The sequence below is a fragment of the Brassica napus genome, chromosome A2 (genome assembly GCF_020379485.1).
Source record: "Brassica napus cultivar Da-Ae chromosome A2, Da-Ae, whole genome shotgun sequence".
Lineage (NCBI taxonomy): Eukaryota > Viridiplantae > Streptophyta > Magnoliopsida > Brassicales > Brassicaceae > Brassica > Brassica napus.
In genome coordinates this window covers 8,245,509-8,264,485 of record NC_063435.1, presented here as the reverse complement: position 1 = coordinate 8,264,485, position 18,977 = coordinate 8,245,509, and the positions used below count along the sequence as shown (strand labels likewise).

General features: G+C 34.2%; 2 protein-coding genes across 9 annotated transcripts; both read right to left on the bottom strand.

Moving 5' to 3' along the window:
- Positions 1-2,721: 2,721 nt before the first annotated feature.
- LOC106433028 (LEAF RUST 10 DISEASE-RESISTANCE LOCUS RECEPTOR-LIKE PROTEIN KINASE-like 1.4) lies at positions 2,722-8,840 on the bottom strand. 8 transcript variants are annotated; one of them, XM_022701678.2, is made up of 6 exons: positions 7,927-8,840; positions 6,629-6,772; positions 4,866-5,579; positions 4,417-4,443; positions 3,999-4,328; positions 2,722-3,785 (listed from the first exon to the last, which is right to left on the bottom strand). In XM_022701678.2, exons 1-6 carry the CDS (start codon positions 8,579-8,581, stop codon positions 2,842-2,844), a joined length of 2,814 nt encoding a protein of 937 aa, XP_022557399.2. In that variant the 5' UTR covers positions 8,582-8,840; the 3' UTR covers positions 2,722-2,841. The 8 variants fall into 8 exon arrangements, with proteins under 8 accessions (XP_022557399.2, XP_048610953.1, XP_048610962.1 ...); XM_048754996.1 differs by having other exon boundaries at positions 4,866-5,576; XM_048755005.1 differs by lacking the exon at positions 7,927-8,840 and adding an exon at positions 4,602-4,630 and having other exon boundaries at positions 4,865-5,579; positions 6,629-7,823.
- A 5,875-nt stretch (positions 8,841-14,715) lies between these two features.
- LOC106433029 (putative glutamine amidotransferase GAT1_2.1) lies at positions 14,716-17,480 on the bottom strand. Its single transcript, XM_013873875.3, has 5 exons — positions 17,246-17,480; positions 16,846-17,159; positions 15,971-16,387; positions 15,657-15,866; positions 14,716-15,181 (listed from the first exon to the last, which is right to left on the bottom strand). The coding sequence occupies exons 1-5, from the start codon at positions 17,343-17,345 to the stop codon at positions 14,921-14,923; spliced, it is 1,302 nt and encodes a 433-aa protein (XP_013729329.2). The 5' UTR covers positions 17,346-17,480; the 3' UTR covers positions 14,716-14,920.
- Positions 17,481-18,977: the final 1,497 nt, after the last annotated feature.

The following is an 18,977-nucleotide window of genomic DNA, read 5'->3' as shown; positions in this document are numbered from 1 at the left end:
TCTTGTTATCCTAATTTCTAAATCACAATCCTAAATCTACAATATTTCTCTATAAAAATGAAAACTTTCCTTAAATAGCAGCTTAGAAAATTATTTAAAAAATACATCCTATTGATCAAAAATTCTAAAAGAATACTCATCTTTCAAAAAAAATTCTTGTTATCCTAATTTCTAAATCACAATCCCAAATCTACAATATTTCTCTATAAAAATGAAAACTTTCCTTAAATAGCAGCTTTTAGAAAATTATTTTAAAAATACATCCTATTGATCAAAAATTCTAAAAGAATACTCATCTTTCAACAAAATTCTTGTTATCCTAATTTCTAAATCACAATCCCAAATCTACAATATTTCTCTATAAAAATAAAAACTTTCCTTAAATAGCAGCTTTTAGACAATTATTTAAAAAATACATCCTATTGATCAAAAATTCTAAAAGAATACTCATCTTTCAAAAAAATTCTATTATCCTAATTTCTAAATAACAATCCCAAATCTACAATATTTCTCTATAAAAATGAAAACTTACCTTAAATAGCAGCTTTTAGAAAATTATTTAGAAAATAAGTCCTATTGAAAAAAATTCTAAAAGAATACTCATCTTTCAACAAAAATTCTTTTTGTCCTAATTTCTAAATCACAATCCCAAATCTACAATATTTCTCTATAAAAATGAAAATTTTCCTTAAATAGCAGCTTTTAGAAAATTATTTAAAAAATACATCATATTGATCAAAAATTCTAAAAGAATACTCATCTAACAACAAAAACACTATTTATCCCAATTTCTAAATAAAATCCCAAATCTACAATATTTCTCTATAAAAATAAAAACATTTCTTAAATAGCAGCTTTTAGAAAATTATTTAAAAAATACATCATATTGATCAAAAATTCTAAGAGAATACTCATCTTTCAACAAAATTCTTGTTATCCTAATTTCTAAATCACAAACCCAAATCTATATTATTTCTCTATAAAAATGAAAACTTTCCTTAAATAGCTGCTTTAAAAAAATTATTTAAAAATACATCCTATTGATCAAAAATTATAAAAAAAATACTCATCTTTCAAAACCAAATTCATTTTATCCTAATTTCTAAATGACAATCCCAAATCTACAATATTTCTAAATAAAAATGAAAACTTTCCTTAAATATCAGCTTTTGGAAAATTATTTAAAAAATATATCATATTGATCAAAAATTCTAAAAGAATACTCATCTTTCAACAAAAATTCTTGTTATCCTAATTTCTAAATGACAATCCCAAATCTACAATATTTCTCTATAAAAATGAAAACTTTCCTCAAATAGCAGCTTTTAAAAAATATTTAAAAATACATCCTATTGATAAAAAATTCTAAAAAAATACTCATCTTTCAAAACAAAATTCTTTTTATCCTAATTTCTAAATGACAATCCCAAATCTACAATATTTCTCTATAAAAATAAAAAGTTTCCTTAAAAAGCAACTTTTAGAAAATTATTTAAAAAATACATCCTATTGATCCAAAATTCTAAGAGAATACTAATCTTTCAACAAAAATTATTGTTATTCTAATTTCTAAATCACAATCCCAAATGTACAATATTTCTCTATAAAAATGAAAACTTTCCTTAAATAGCAGCTTTTAGAAAATTATTTAAAAAATACATCCTATTGATCAAAAATTCTAAAAGAATACTCATCTTTCAAAAAAGAATTCTTGCTATCCTAATTTCTAAATGACAATCCCAAATCTACAATATTTCTCTATAAAAATGAAAACTTTCCTTAAATAGCTGCTTTTAGAAAATTATTTTAAAAATACATCCTATTGATCAAAAATTCTAAAAGAATACTCATCTTTCAACAAAAATTCTTGTTATCCTAATTTCTAAATCACAATCCCAAATCTACAATATTTCTCTATAAAAGTGAAAATTTTCCTTAAATAGCAGCTTTTAGAAAATTATTTAAAAAATATATCCTATTGATTAAAAATTCTAAAGAATACTCATCTTTCAAAAAAAATTCTTGTTATCCTAATTTCTAAATGACAATCCCAAATCTACAATATTTCTCTATAATAATGAAAACTTTCCTTAAATAACAACTTTTAAAAATTATTTTATAAAATACATCATATTCATCAAAATTCTAAAAGAATACACATCTAACAACAAAAACTCTATTTATCCCAATTTCTAAATCAAAATCGCAAATCTACAACATTTCTATATAAAAATAAAAACTTTCCGTAAATAGTAGCTTTTAGAAAATTATTTGAAAAATACATCCTATTGATCAAATGTTTTTTAAAAGAATATATATCTAACAACAAAAACACTATGTATCCTAATTATTTGAAGGAGCACACTGACTCTTTTCCCATTCACATCGGCGCTTTGTCTCTTTCATAATTTATCACCAACTCACCTTTTTTTGGACCACGTAGATCACAGTCGACTTCATCTATCTCTCTATGATTGGATACTTGTTACTAGTGAGGGTATAACCAGAAAAAATGTGAGCTAAATGTTAGTTTGTTAATAATGTCAAAATCAATGTCATATCCTTAATTTAACTTCAAAATATGGCTAGATAGCAAATAAGCCCTATAAACTTTAAAATCAAAATTATTCCAAGCCATTTTTACATTTTCTAAAATAGAAATTAAGTGTATGCAGGTTATCTTATAGTCATTTTGAGTAATACGTAACGATCTTCAGGCAATGCAACGGTAAAAAAAACTTATAGGTTCATTTGATTATTACAGAGCCCAAAAAAAAAAACAAAAAGAAAAACAGAGGTAAAAAAAAGTTAACCGATGCACGGCCCTAATTAATAAGTTTCTCAAAATGAACTCGCGGCCGTATCCGAGCTACTCGTCCACTTGTCAGTCTCCGGCGAGATCGGCGGCGGTACACTATGACAATGCCTCAGCAGTCCTACGTCATCTCCTCCGCTCCGCTCAATATCCACCACATCCGGTGACGACGACTCCACTCGATTCTCCCCCTTGATCCGTTTCAAAATCTCCACGATCTCATCCATCGACGGCCTCACTTCCCTCTCCTGCTGCAAACACCTGAACGCAAGCTCAGCCACCGCCATCATCTTCCTCTTCACCTCCGGATCCTTCGCGAACCCCAGACTCGGGTCAACGAGCTCGTGCAACGCGTTGTTCTGGATCTTGGACACGGCCATGTTCGCCAAGTTGATGTCGTGGCGATGTCTGGTGATGTCGACTGCTTCTTTGGATGAGATGAGCTCCGTGAGTACGACTCCGAAGCTGTAGACGTCGCTCTTCTCGTTCAGACGGTAGCATTGGTAGTACTCCGGGTCTACGTACCCCGGGGTGCCTTGCGGCGCGGTGGAGATGTGAGTTTGGTCCATCGGAAACAACCGTGAGAGGCCGAAGTCGGCTACCTTCACAGTGTAGTCGTCGTCGAGGAGAATGTTTGTTGTCTTGACGTCTCTGTGAATGATCCCTGACGTGTGGAGGAAGGAAAGTGCGCACGCGGTTTCGATGGCGACGTTTAGACGAACCGACCAGCAAAGAGGGCGAGGTTGAGCGCGATCACCGTGGAGATGGTCTGCTAGAGTTCCGTTAGAGATGTACTCGTAGACGAGGAGAAGCTCTCTGCTGTGTCGCGACGTGCATCCGTAGAGTATCACGAGGTTTCGGTGCTTAAGGGATTTAAAGATCTCGATCTCGTTCTTGAACTGTTCGACGCGTTTTAGAGATCGTTCGTAGAGTCGTTTCACTGCTACGGCTCGTCCGTCTTTCAACATGCCTAGACAAAAGATGTTTGATTAAAATGTGAAGTTCTTTTTATTTTTTTCCTAGTCCTGGCTACCTAGGCATTAATATTCCAGAGACATGGGATCGACACGTGTTGCTTGACTAGTCTAGACCATTTCTGTTCTGTGGGCCCAAGATACCAATGTATAATTAAAAAAAATGGAAAGTTTTTGTAAGTGAGATTTTAAGAGTCAGTGGTTATTACCGTAGTAGACTGTGCCGAAGCCGCCGTCTCCGAGCTCTCTAGAGAAGTTATCGGTGGCTTCCTCGAGTTCTTCGTAGCTGAAGACTTGAACTCCAAAGTAGGTGCTTCCGTTTTGGAGGTTAGAGATTGAGGGGAGAAGGGAGTGGTTGCTGCTGCTGGAGATTGTTGTGGAAGTTGGATAGCTTGATGTTTCTCTGCTTGAGTAAGACGTTACTGGCAAGTCTTTGCTTGTGTATTGATCTGTCTGTGTTTTCTTTCTCCGTCTGAAGAGACAGAACAATACTACGGCTATAAGAAAGAGCCCCACCAACCCGCAAGCAGATCCGATTCCTAAAGACAAAAACAAAAACAATTTTCATAGTAAGTCTATGATGTTTGTCTACAGCTTAATCAAATAGAACAAGAAAAGGGTCAGAACCTGCTTTTGCGGTAGTAGAGAGGCCTGCTGTATTAACAGGTTGAGTAAAAAAGAAAAAGTCAGGCTAAAATTTAAGAGAAAATTTTATATCTTACTAGAAATGGTACTAAACACTTGAAATCCAATGGAGTTTTTTGTGAATTAATCTAAGAATGGGAGGAAAATCCTATAAAAAGGGTAAGCACCTGCTTTTGCGGCAGAAAACTTATAGAGAAAAATTTGAGAGAAAATTTGAGGACACAAAGAAAAGCTCAGTCTAAACTTTAAGAGAAAATTTATATCTTACTAGAAATTGTACTAAAAACTTGAAATCCAATGGAGTTTTTTTGTGAATTAATCTAAGAATGTGAGGAAAATCCTACAAAAGGTGGGTGGTTGAGGAAGGGGAACAGAGGTGGATACTGTGGCAGAACATTAGTAAATGAGATCATGAATAAAAAAAATATCACCTGTATCTCTGCAGGTACGGCTATGCGGCTTATCTACACAATAGCAGATGAAACTACTTGAGTTCTTGCTATACCCACAAGCACCTCCAGATTTAATGCACTCTGAACAATCATTGTTAACTCCAAGCTCGAAACCTTGATCAAGAGCCTTTTCTAAGTTATCTTGACTTGGAATCTCCTCTAATTCGTCCAACGCCTGTCTAGAAACTGGAATACTGACATTTCTGCTGCAAAGTGTCGTGAAGTTATACAAAAGGTCACTAATCCCCTTCAGTAAATGGGAGGATAGGTTTCTCGTGACATAGTAACTTGTTCTACCGCCTCTTTCATACCCACAACCAAAAGTTCTAATGTAACTACCTACAGAACCAGGCGGTAAAAGGTAGTTGCAGTCATAATATAAAGTTAGCAGATCGGTGTCACGTACGAGTTGAAGAATACTTTCGCTGAGTGATGCATTTCGTGGATCTGGTGGACAAAGATGGCCTATATAATCCGATCTGGCAAGTCTAATGACAGGAGAGTCCTCATAGCTCATACTTAAGATTCTGTACTTAACAGAGGACATGTCCAGTTCTGCGAATTCTCCATTGCAGTCGAGTTTGAAGTCAGGGTGGCCGCAGTCTTCTCTGCCAGATTTCCAGAACGGGTAAAAGAGTTCTTCCTTGTTGGCACAGCTAAAGGGGCCACTGCAGCGTTGGTGAAGTTCATCTACTGCGAAAACACAAGATGGGATCACAAACAGCGTCCATATGATTCTAGACAACATAGATTTTGATGGGGATAAAAAGAGATTGATCATTGTGTTGGAGATCAAATAGGAAAATGGTGAAGAAAGAAAATATGAAGGAATTGATGAATGTCTTAGTTTTGTAAGAGTTGAAACCTGTGTTTTGGTCCTTTTGACCAACTCTTCACTTATTATCGTTTTAAATATGTTTTTCTGGAGTTTTATATTATATAAAAATCGAAGGCTCTTTGGAATTAGGTGGCTTGCAACGAAGACTTTGAATGCATATTGGTAAACGATGAAAAGGAATAGTGATTTAAACGAGTTTTTTTTCTTCGTAGTTTATAGAATATATAAAATGAGTTCCCACTTTGCACTATACAAAGTTGGGGCCATTTTTGATAAATTATTATATATATGTTTCTGTACGACGACTTCAAAGTCATGTGCTTGGAATTTTCTCAAAAGGACCAGCACGCAGTCGCTTTCCGTCATTGTTGTTTTTTCTGTTACAGAAATTTCTGAGAAATTGAGTGTGAAAAAAAAGCAAAAGACCATTTACTACTGGAACTGACTGGTGATAGAAGAAGTAAACGCATTAAACGAAAGAGCCTCACCTTCTCTTTTAAACTCACCAGTAAGCTATGTGACGTGACTACGTCTAAATGTGTAAAAATCAACAAAGGAAGGTAGAAACCAAAAAAAATTGAGTCCTAAGGCTCGGAACTTCAACTTGGTAACCAAAAGAAGATTGAAACAAAAAATATAGTAACTAATTGGTAAGGGAGCCAAAAGGAAAAAAAAAAAAAAAAGAAGCTCGGAGCATTATTGACTTTATGAATTGTGGTTGCAGACTTGCAGATTGATGTTAGAAAGTACAAAATAGGTTTGGAGAACTAGAAAAACTTGTAAAATATATCCACAATCAAGGGGTATCCTACGAGTTATTATTTATTTATTTATAAATGCAACTCCAGTTAAAAGTTGTTAAAGAAGATGGCTATGAAAGGATGATGATGTATAAGAAACTTACTACGAGGTATATGGAGTGTATTGCATCTTGATGATGAGTCATTCTTGCAGCAGATCTGTGTGGTATTATTGAAGCCGCAGATTCCTTGAGAGGACAAACATTCTTCACATGTTTGTTCATCAATCTTCACTTTCACATCAAACCCTTCATGCAAAGCATTTTCTAAACGTTTCAAATCTAAATCTTTCTCTTCTGGTACGTAGCTCTTGGGAACGTTAATTGTGAAACTGTCTTGGCAGTATTTGTGGTAATCAAGGTTTTGAGACACTGAGACAGGACCTCTATCAGGACATGTATAGCTCGAGCTGTAACTAAAGTTATGGTCGCAGAGGTAGAAAACTGTTAGGCTCTGAGAGGTTGGTGAAAGCTCAAAGATTTCGGGAGGCAAAGTTGTGGTTGTGAATGTAGCGGTGCAAAAAGAGCCTCCAAGCTCTGCTCTAACAAGTCTAAGAGTCTTAGATGTTTGATCTATGTGAAGAACATCGTACAGATGGTTAGAGATTACTATAGATGTACTGTTTTTAAAGCAGTGAAGCTCCAGAGATGGATGACCGCAAAACTGGGGACGACTCCCACCGGAGAAGGGGAAACCAGCGGTGATGTTCCCACACTCAAAAATAGCCTCACACCACCCAAGTTCTTTTTTAGTTGAAGCACAAGAAAGATGGTTGGAGAAGAAGAATAGGGAGAAAAAGACAAGAGAAGAAGTGGGGAGACAGGACATGATTGATTCCTGTTCTTGGACACTAGTGTGTCTTTTGGTTTGGTTTTGTGTTGAGAGGAAAAGAGGAAGTGATTTAAGGAAATAGAGGGGGAGAGAGATAAGCATAAAGATTGTGTGGAAAGAGTGACAGAAGACTAAGTCAAGTGGGAAAATGACACAAGCGGAGACTTAGGGGAAAGACTTTTTATCATTTGTTTAACTCTTTTGTTTCAGCTAAAACTTCGAAATACTTCTGATACTATTGTAAAAGACACTATTTAAGCAGTTACATCTCAGCATTGAACTGCCGATGATTATGGGAAGTGGGAACACTAAAGCAACTGAGTTTATAACTTGTATCACCTTATCTTTTAACCTCACTAGTAAGCTTTGTCTAAAAATCGGAACAGATGACTTTGAGCGTAGATAGCTTACTATTTGTTTGATATGTCAAAGATTAAGGTTTTAAATACTCAATAAAATATCTCGAGTTAACCACCATGCTCATACTACATGTCTTAACCTTGTTAGAAGTAGAACCACTACTTCAGCATAATTTTTTTAAGGAAATGATAGTGATGCATAAGAAACTTACCAGTTTGTGGATGGAGTGGACCCTGTTTATCATGCTCATACTCGCCCTTATCGATCTTCACCTCCACCTTCACCTCAAATCCTTTCTTTAGAATACTTTCCAAATAGGCCAGGTCTTTCCTTTTTGTAACGAAACTCCTAGGAACGTTCGTGGTGAAACCGCCAAGGCAGAAATTGTAATTTTCAGGGCTGTCAGACACAAAGATCATACCTGTCTCGGGGCATTTATATCCCTGAACGTGGAGACGAAAAGGGTTGCAATGATAAACTACTGTGACACTCTTGTAGGTTGGGGAAAGCTTGAATAATTTTGGAGGCAAGGTTGTGTTGGTGAAGTTAGAGAAGCAAAAAGAACCCATATGGTCTGTTCTGGCAAGTCTAAGAGTGTTAGATGATTGATTTATATGTAGAACACGGAACTCTTGATCTGAGATGGATAAAGAGGTGATGTCTTTGTTGCAGTGAAGCTCCAGCGATGGATGACCGCAGAGTTTGTCACGATTCCCGCCCCAGAAAGGAAAACCGGCCGTGATGTTCCCACACTGAAACTGGGTCTCACACCTTCCAAGTTCTTGTTTACTTGAAGCACAAAGAAGAGGGTGAAATAAGAAGAAGATGAAGAACAGGACCATAGAAGAAGTGGGAAGATAATACATGATTTTCTTGATCTGTACGGTGTGTTCTTTTGGGTTTGGTTTGTGTTGAGGAGGACGTATTTAATAAGGGATAACATAAATGAGTTGGAAATGATGGAGATCCTAAGGACCAGGTCAAATACTTAAGCACAGAAGTGAAGTTAAGATGTCAGTATTGGTTTACGTTGAAAGACTTTTTGTTATTTGTTTCTCTGCTTTTTTCTTCTCCAAGCTAAACATTGAAAGACTTCTCTTACCATTGTGAAAAACACTCTTTTAAGAAAATTTGCGGATCACTATATAGCGCATGAAACATGACAGGCATTTTGCAAAGTGTCCAAGGTAGTAGATGATGTACGTCTCACATTCGAGTTGCATATGACTGGGAACACTATTTAGTACATGAATTATGATGTTGCTTAAAATTTATGAACGATTCTATCGAATCAATTGCTCCAATACTCCTTTCTTTAAAAAAAAAAACCTCAGATACTCCTCATCTATAATTCATTTCATTTTCATTTATTTTTAATTCGAAATCTGATAAAAAATCTAATATATCCAATATAAATCTACTTATTTACACAACATGCCACTAAACCTAATTTTATCTCTTATCTCTACAGATCTAGATTTCATTTACATTATTCAACTTCTTTCTCTCTTCTCTTTTTTCTCTCTTCTCTTTCATTCTTCGATCCAAACTTTTTTGTCTTTAGTTTTCTTTTCTTCGGGTGTTCTGCTTTTCCTTTTGTTCTTCTTCGAATCTCTTCTTCTTCGAATCCATTCTTCTTCGAATCTTATATGTTTCTCCTCTTTTTTGATTTGTTGTTCTTTGTTTGCAATTTTAGGATTCTTTTCAAATCTCATATGTTTTCCTCTTTCTTCTCTCTTTGTCTCTCTCTTTCTCTCTCTCTCGCACTATAGATCCTACAGATCTGGTTTGCTGTAAGAATATATGAGAAATGTGAAAGTAAAATTTTAACCCAGAAACAAAGTTTTACCAAGTTATACAATCGTTAAAGTACAACTTTGAAAAACTGTAGAACTTGGTTAAACTAGGTTCAAAGTATTACAAAGTTGTACTTCGACAATGGTACAACTTAGTAAAACTTTGCACTAGTTTTATCAACTCCTGCAATCGTTGGTAAAACTGTATAACTAGGTTATAATTTTACCAAGTTGTACCTTGACAAATGTACAACTTGATAAAACTAAAACCTAGTTATACCATCTTCGAGGTATACCTTGGTAAAACTATGACATAGTTATACCAAGTTTGTACTTCGGCAGTGGTGTAACTTGGTTCAACTTGGTTTTTAGTTTTACTAAAATTCAAAATTCAAATTTTGAATTTGATACCCAAAATTCAAAATTTAAATTTTCAATTGAAGAGGGAAAACGTAAGGGCAAAATTGAAAATCTCTTATTTCACTAAGAGTAGAGAGTACGCCAGATTTCGTAAGAGTATGCCAGATCACTTTTTGCCTCATTAAGAGTATCTGAGCATTTCTCTCATTTCTCGATTCTATCATACTATATTCCTCGAAATTATAAAAACATACATAAATAAATAGATGGCATTCCTTTTCCGGTATTTTTCGTTACAAAATATTTGATATAATAGCTTATTGTATTACATGCAAATGTGAAGTTTTCATTTGGGTTATGAAATATTTACAACATGTATCTTATTAAAGTAGAACTACTTTAAGCTTTTTTGGGAATATAGATAACTGTTAAAAAAAATAGTGTCGTTTCGAAACATGGATAATAGTAACTTAGAAAAAAAAAGTAATGGACTTATACTATTAAAAAAATTGGAAGTCCATTACATTTATCTTATTAAAGTAGAAGTATTTTAAACTTTTGTTTGACAACATAGATAGCTGTTAAAAAAATAGTGTTGTTTCGAAACATGGATAGTAGTAAGTTAGTAAGAAAAAGTAATAGACTTATGCTTTTAAAAACTTGATAGTCAATTACATTATATTAAAAAGTAACGGATTTATGTTACTTGATATACATATTCAAATCAAAATAATAATTTAAAATTGATTTGTATTACAAAAATCATTCAAAAATATACATATATTCAAAATTTGATTTTTTACTAACATATTTTCCATGGTTTTGAAACACCAACTTAAATGATGGTTTTTATATTTCATATTGAAATTTAAAAATATAATATATGTGATTATTTATATGATTGTACGTATGAAATATTATTAATTATAAGAAAACTTATTTGATGGTACATATAAAATACGATTAATTATATGATAACACATATTTTTGTAACATCACATATAGGATATATAATAGTGATTAAGGGTGGGCGTTCAGGTTCGTTTTTGGGTCTGCTTAGAATTTCGTGTTCGGTTCAGATCTTTGAGGATTCGGTTCGGATTTGGATAACCAATTTAAATTGGTTTGGTTTAAATATTTGGATAGAGAATTAATAATTATTTAGGTATTTTTGGAGTTTTGACTATATTTCAAATAGCATCATATTTTTTTAAAAAATACATCCGCGTGGACGCGCGAATCAAAATCTAGTACTTTTTAAGGGTGAAAATGATGTCTATATTGACGGAATGACCAGCTTTTGCGTCCCACATGGAGGAAATTTAACGATCTAAGAAATTCTTCCTCCACTTTACCATTCAACATATTCCAAAAATAAAAAACACAGTGACGGAAAAACTTACATAAATATCGTTAGAGATCTCTTTCTGATGTGTACTATATTTGTCAAGTAATACCATTTTGAATTTCTTAATCGGCTGATTGCATTTTACATAACTAATATAAAAGTCAATATGAAAATATATGAACAAATCTTCTCACCTAGCAGTTTTTGGAGTATGCTTGAAAATATTATTTTTTTTTTGTCATATGTATTAATATAAAAACTCCCTTTACAAAGGTCAAAAACTCAAGACTACAAACTAAAGACAACAGGCCCGAAGGCGAAAAAGAAAAGCCATAGGAGGCCCAAGAGCCCAAACAAAAAGAAGCCCAAGGAAATTGGAATCAACTGGCCACGTGTTACGATTACCGTGTATAAGAGACACGCATGAGAGGGTCAGCAAAGGAGAAGTCACACATCACTCTGATCAGCCACCGTGTTCACCGAACAACTTCCGGACCATCCACCGGAACACATCGGAACATGATATCAAGGAAGAAGAGCCATCGAGATGACTTTAGTTCTTAATCGAAGCAAACAAAACCGATTTAGTCGCCTGAACTACATAGCAGAGAGCTAAGTCCGCATAAGCCAAGAGAAAATCCTAGAGGAGAAAGCCTAATCGAACCAAAACCACCGCAGAAGAATCTTCACTTTGTAAGGCGATCCATTTGCAAGCTTCGGAAACAAAGCTCAGATGAATCAAAAAAGCTTGAAGCGGAGATCAGAGGAACCCAGAGTAGAGACCGTCAACGCCATAGGGAAAGTAACCGTAATCAGCGTCAATGAAACCAAAAGGTGGATGGCAATATCGAGAAGACAAGAGCACCCCTGGAGCAAAAGTTGACCACACCATGCATAAGGAGCCACGGCGTGCCAGAACTGTTGCCCTTAACGCCGGGCAAGCCAAGTGCCGGAGAGGACCTTCGGAGAGACGATCGTAAAAACACTCTATCTCTGAAAGATTTGAGAGAGTTAAGATAGAGAGAGGTAATGATTTTTTTATGCTTGAAAATATTGTTACATAACACAAAAGATTGTTAGTAAAATAAATAAGAAGAAAGCAGAAGCCCAAGCTGCTCTCACGCACGAGAATCAGGAAAAGTTTTAGACACATGTCTTCCGGTGCGCAAAATGTGTTTTCTCGTCGGCGTCGGGACTCCTCGTCATTTCTTTTCATCTTCTTCATCTTCTTCATCTTCTCGGTTCTATCATGTTTTTTTTTTCCTTTTTTGCATTACTTCATATGCTCAAACACAGTCTATATGACTTACTCTGCAAAGTTAGAGATATGACCTACTCTGCAAATTTAGAGATGCAGTCGTAGTATTTAAAGATCGAATGCACATAGACTCAAAATCACTCAATAGATATTAGTTTTTGAATTAAGATAAATAACTATGAAGGTAATCCAAGTAAAAAAAACAGAGATAAAACGGATGTCAGTCAATTGGAGAAAGAGTTAGACTTAGAGAAGTTTCCAGGTAACTCAGAATTGCATATCAAACAAATTGTTAAGGATTTAATTAAGAATTTTCTTAAATTCAAAGCACAAAATCAAATCATTCAACTTTCGTTGAAGAAACTATCTAAGTCTAGATCCTAAAATTCTATTTTTTTTTTTGCAAATTTAACAATTCAGACAAAAATTAAGCATAAGTTGATAAGTTCACAAAATTTCTAAACCAGATTTGTTTGTTGATATGTATTTTGCTAATGTAGTAATTTAGAAAATCAATAACACTTTCATGTTTATCACTTACCATAAGATCTAAATTCTAGGTAATTATTCTAAAACTAGCAATAAGAATAATCGAGATGAAGAATTATAAGATTACCCTAACAATCTATCAATCTAACAACTCATCTTTAATCTTTGAAAAAACTAAATCTAATTAGCAGATTACTCAAACATGATCAATGAAAAAAAGAGTTCATAATCTTATCTGCTGAGTTATGATTTTCACTCGGAAAGCCTTAAGTAAGAATCTCGTTCCAAGTTTTAATAATGATACACTACCTCTAAAAAAAAAAAACAATTTTAAACACAAAAAAAAATTGATTGCAAATAGTGGAACCTTTGAACCATTTTTCCATTTCTTGAAACTTATAATTAAAATTCGCCGGGAAGTGTTTATTCACGATGGGTGTCAACCGAGACTATTGATGGGTGTCAATCGACACCAGACCAAAATATGGTTCCCGACTTGATTGTTTTCAGCTGCCATCTTCGTCAAGTTCCAAAGTGCTTCAAAAATTTTAGTTTTGTCTAGAACGTATTTGAACCTACAATGACTCATAAAAGACTCGAAACATATGTAAAAGATTCTAAAACTAGATTTATATCATGGTTAAAAATCCAAAAAAACTATGATATTAACTATAAAAAGATAACGAAATCGATTGTTGTTGCGGCGTAAGAAACATTGGGCATAGTTGTCTGATCCCGGAGACATTTAGAAATGACTAAAAGTGAGACTAGTTCTTTTTTTTTTTTTTCTAATTTCCCCTAGGAAAACTAGTTAATGTAGACAATATGCGGTGATAAAGTTTTTCTAATTAATAGAGGGTTCGTCCTCGGACAGAAAATATCTATTTTTCTTCGAACTTAATAGGACTCTTAAAGTTTTTTTTTGTGTGGAATATTATTTTAACATGAACCTTGTTTGGAACTTAGTGGTGTCTCCGACGTGTTACGGATGGGAACGGACGTGATATTTTAGTCATTTATGAATCATGCGTTTCCAATCCATTTCACTTTATCTTCACTTGGTCCCCACGGTTACGTATATATCTTTGTCGTAACTTGTGGGAAGTAATGAAAAAAACTTGTGGATGTTTCTTTTAAAGACTTAAACTTCTGGTTGTTATGAAAATTAACCTTAATCTTTTTTTTTTCTGTATCTAATGATATTACACTTAGTTTTAATTGTTTTGTAACGAGGTTTTACATTTCTCCTTGCATATTTATAAAAGAAAAAAAATACTGTTTATGTTTAAAAAATTGTGAACTATGAGTGATTCGGGTACAAAACTAGCCGCTGGATTAATTACATACAGGGATGAGTCCACACCAGGTATTCAATTCGGCCGAACCTAGATCCAGCCTCCCAATGCACACGTTTGTTTTAAGAAACTCGAACTCAGTAAAGAACGAGTTTAGGCCATAGCCTGAGTGGAGACAACACCACATGGCTACTAACGGCATTTATGTTAAAAATTACTCATTTTGTTGCATTTTAGTTATCGTTTAAGGTTTTTGCACATAGATTAAGAAAATATATAATCTGGTATATTTTCTGAATAAAACATCATTACATATACACATAACCATATTTCAACCAATAGTAAAATAGAACATCATATAAAGTTAATAAATTTTAAGTTGAAATTATAAAATGACACTTATTTTAAAATGAAAATTTTTTATTTTACAACGACAACTAAATTGAAACAGAAGGAGTAATATCTTACTCGTTTAAAATATCAACTATTACAATTTATTTAGTCAAAGTACATTCATAATCACTCATGCATTAACCAAACTTTCATGAAAAGCCGTATGCTTATATTGACGTAAATCATACAGTACTTTTTCAATGCAGAAAGTAAGTTTAAACACCAATAATAAAATAACCAAATTTTAACATTCAGCGTTACTGACGTCATTGCGAAGTGAGACTGTGGTCATCGAGTGAGCCATTAAGCTTTCTCTCCAATACCTCACTAGAGATCTTCCCCATCAAGGTATAGAAAGCAATGAGCTCAGAGAGTCGCTCCACGTTCATCTTCTTCATTATGTTCATTGCCTTCCTCTGCTTATCCTCATCAAGCCTTAGCTTTTGCGTGAATGATCCTCCGTTCCTCATCGTCGTTCCCATCTCTCTCAGCTTCATCTCTTGATCCATACTTAAAGCCGTATTTGACTACATCCACATCAAACAAAAGAAAAATAACATGGGTCAAGCTATAGTCATCGAGTCGCATTTCCGTCGACTTTGGAAGTCCAATACCATATATCATTATTATCATATAGACAATAAATAAATAAAAGTTAACTGAAATTCATCGAAACGAAGTCCATCCAAGTTATTTGCAAAACACTACATTTTTATATAGAAGAAAAAAGGAACTGGCCAAACTGCATTCGAATCGAGTAAATTGAATTATTTAGAGTTATATATTTAAAAAGACTTTATAAAATAATTATATTAAGTATTCTGTACCTAACAGGAAAACTTTTTCTTTTGAGAAACAAAATTATCAACACTTAAAGCTGCGAAAGGCCAAAATGTGCTCTTAACCTTTTTGGTTGGCGGGTATAACAAGGATTGATGACAAAAAAAAATACAAGGATTAAGATAATGTTGAACTATAAGAAATGTTTTGGTTATTATGTACCTCAAGAAACTCAGCTCCAACGTCGAGTTCTGATTCAGTAGATTGGTTCTTCATCGAATAAGATCTGGTGTACATAGACCTTGCAAGCGAGAAGCTCCTGACAAGTATCTTCCTTTTGTTTTCCATTTCTGGATTGAGTTCCAACTTTTTAGGAACAGACAATGAGCTATTCACTTTCTTTTGATATGCAATAACTGCCTTCGCAAATTCCTGTCAATAAACAACCACATATTTGAAAGGAAAAAAAAGCAACCACATATTTGAGAATATGAACTCAATCAATCAAGAAAATGTTGAGTTCAAAATCCACAAACCTGATAAGCACCAGGACAACCGGGGAAATCGAATTCTTCGAGACCATTCTTTCTCATCCTCTCTGGATGGAACTGTAAACCCATGAGAAACTTGCCCTCTTTGGGATTGTACATATCAGGATCATAAAACCCTTCGATCAATCCATCGGGAGCAAAGGCCATCGGCACGAATCTCTGAGCCAATCTCTTAACCCCCTGGTGATGATAACTGTTGACCAAGATCTCCATATTTTCTTCATCCAAGGAATCTTTGAACCATTCATGCAAAGGACTGTTCTCTACTATCTTCACCTCATGTCTATAACCATCATAGTCATCATAATCAATGTGCTTTCTTCTATGTTCCTCGGGGAGCTTAGTTGTGACCTCTTTCTCCAAATCCTGATATAGACTCCCCCCACAAGCAACATTTAAAACCTACAAGTTTCATCGTCGGATCCGTTAATATTCAGTCAACCAACCTGGTACGTAAATTTGGTCCAATAACTTAAGGTTCTCAGAGCCGGTTTTTGGGCATACATAGCAAAGTGAAATATTGGCTTGGGATCTCAAAAAGTTTTCAAGTTAGTATATTAAAACATAGGCTCTCCAAATTGTGTTAAATTTGTTATTATAACCTTTATTACTAAATTATTTAAGGCTTCAAAAACAGATATGTTTTGAATATATATTTTGTCTAGTTAGTTTAGTTTATATTTCTAAGTAGTTTTTTCATCTTCTGAATTTTTTTATTTCTTACTATACTATTTACAATAAAAATATAAAACTCTACGTCAGCCACTGGGTTACGGTATTATAATATTATGTTAAATTGTTAACTAACATTTAACTGGAGGATAACTTTTTTCTTGTAGAAAAACTGGAGGATAACTTACTTGTGATCCTCTGCAAATTCCCAAGTAAGGAATGTTCTGTTCAAGGCATAGCTTTGCAAGAGCAAACTCAATAGAGTCTTTTTCCTTGTCTATAGCTGCATCACTCGCATGTGTTTTCCGGATCTCGTCGAGTTCTTCAGGTGAAAGAGACGATATTTCTGACTCGTAAAAAGAAGGGTCGATGTCTTCTCCCTCACAGAGGAGAACTCCATGGATGGGTTTGAAGCTTTCAAGTAACTTGTCAACGCCAGCTACTCGTGGTACAATCACCGGGACAGCACCATACTCGACTATAAGATCAAGATGGTATTCACCTACCAAAAACAAATACAAATCCAACATAAACCCACCAAAAATGTTTTGTTTTAACAAAAGATAGAACATTTCAAGAAATTATTACCAACGAAATCAACAAATTTGTTCTTGCGAAGGGTGCGTCTAGAGACGACAAGGACGCGAGGGAGTATTCGTGAAAGATCCTTCAGGCTAGAATTCTCCATCTTTTATTTGACCTTAACAGGCAGAGAATTGAAGTCTCAGTTTTGAGTTGATAGATGGAAAGAAACGAAAGGTAAATTTATAGCCGAGAAAGAGCCAACAGTCTCTCCACTTTTTTCTCCAGCAATTATTGACCTCTTCATCTTTCACTGTTCCGTATATGTGTTGATGCTTATTAAATTGTCAATGTCCTAAACTCATCTCATGTTGTTTTTTGCAAGGTCAAAATATAAATCATGCGATTGTTAAAATGTATCATACCATTAAACATTTTCATGGTCTGTCAACATGTCAAAAGGCATCTCTCCATATTTTTTTCCCAATCGTTCCTTTTTATTAAAGCAGTGATTCCTTACCGTCCAATGATGTGGGTCGGCCTTGTCATTAGAGGAGTGAAATATGTTCATAGTCCCTATACTAATTAAAAAAGAGAAAGATATGAATGGCAACATTATTGGCTATATTCTCAGACACGGCTTCCATGGTCTCATAGGACCTAGAAATATTAAAAACGTACGAAAATATCGTTTATTTTGTCTTAAATTTAAACTATACTGTAACTTGATGTCTATATAGTTAAAGTTTCGAGTAAAAGTAAGAAAACGAGTAAAAACGGTAAATTACGCGTGGATAAGAAGAGTGTAACAAAAAATAAGGATTAGGTTTGCAAATAATGTACTATCACTTATCCACACAGATATAACAATTCTGAAAGTAATCCACTCATATCTTTTATTAATTCGGTAGACGACTAGACGTCCAATTATGTCCTGTCAATGCTATTTGAACATTGGTTATTTGATTGTTTTCAAGTATTTAACTCAACCAATATGTATGCGATAGATCATTTCATACACCCAATCCTTCTGTTAATTTATTAATTCTTTTTTTTACCTAAACTCCGATTCATTAATAATGCAACCAAAAAAATTCGGTTACAAGTCTGCAGTGGACCGAAAAGTTAGAGCTAAGCCTAACTTTACAGAAAAAAATCACCCAACAAGGGGAGGTAGAGACTTTCAAAAAGGAGCCCTTAAAAAATACTTAACCAAAAACCAAGAGGAGTTGTTGCTGTCGCTGAGTAAGACATCCTTAAACTTCGAGACAGTGGATCTAGTCGGAGCTTGATAGTTTGCTGAATTTCTTGAATGATTGCCTGAGATGGTCTACATAACCCCGTGTGCAATCTCAAGTTCCTTTCTTTCCAAACCACATGGATAACAGCTTGAAAGATCAGCCTTACAATGAGCAACACATTAGCATCTGGTGTTGGGTCTTTCAGCCATCTCAAGCACTCTTCAAACAAAGTGGGAGGCGAGAGATGAAGGCGTGAGCAAAAGAAAGACCAAACCTCAAAGCTGTATGCACAGTCAAAAAAATAGATGCTGCCTTGACTCCTCCGAGCCCGCACACAAGAGACACTTCCGTAATTCTGAAGGTTCTTTGCTCTAGTTGTTTATTTTCCCGTAATTTTATTTTATAATACGTGACCTAACCTTCATTTTTGTATAAAAACTATGATATTTTATAATACCTGACCTAACCTTCATTTTTGTATAAAAACATAACTCATAGAATTGACATTTACTCATTATTGGTTGGTGACAAAAAGAGAGTATTATTAGTTGTTATTT

Bases quoted from the DNA above. Each gene is read 5' to 3' on its own strand.
- LOC106433028 (XM_048755005.1), bottom strand. From the start codon at position 7,457: ATGCTTATCTCTCTCCCCCTCTATTTCCTTAAATCACTTCCTCTTTTC. The intron at 4,631-4,864 runs TGATATTTTTTT...CTCTCAAATTTT, and splicing joins CGTACCTGCAGAGATACAGG to TCTCTATAAGTTTTCTGCCG. The intron at 3,786-3,998 runs GTAATAACCACT...TCTTTTGTCTAG, and splicing joins CTTCGGCACAGTCTACTACG to GCATGTTGAAAGACGGACGA.
- LOC106433029 (XM_013873875.3), bottom strand. From the start codon at position 17,345: ATGGAGAATTCTAGCCTGAAGGATCTTTCACGAATACTCCCTCGCGTC. The intron at 17,160-17,245 runs GTAATAATTTCT...TGTTTTTGGTAG, and splicing joins CAAATTTGTTGATTTCGTTG to GTGAATACCATCTTGATCTT. The intron at 15,182-15,656 runs GTACATAATAAC...ATGTGGATGTAG, and splicing joins TTGGAGCTGAGTTTCTTGAG to TCAAATACGGCTTTAAGTAT.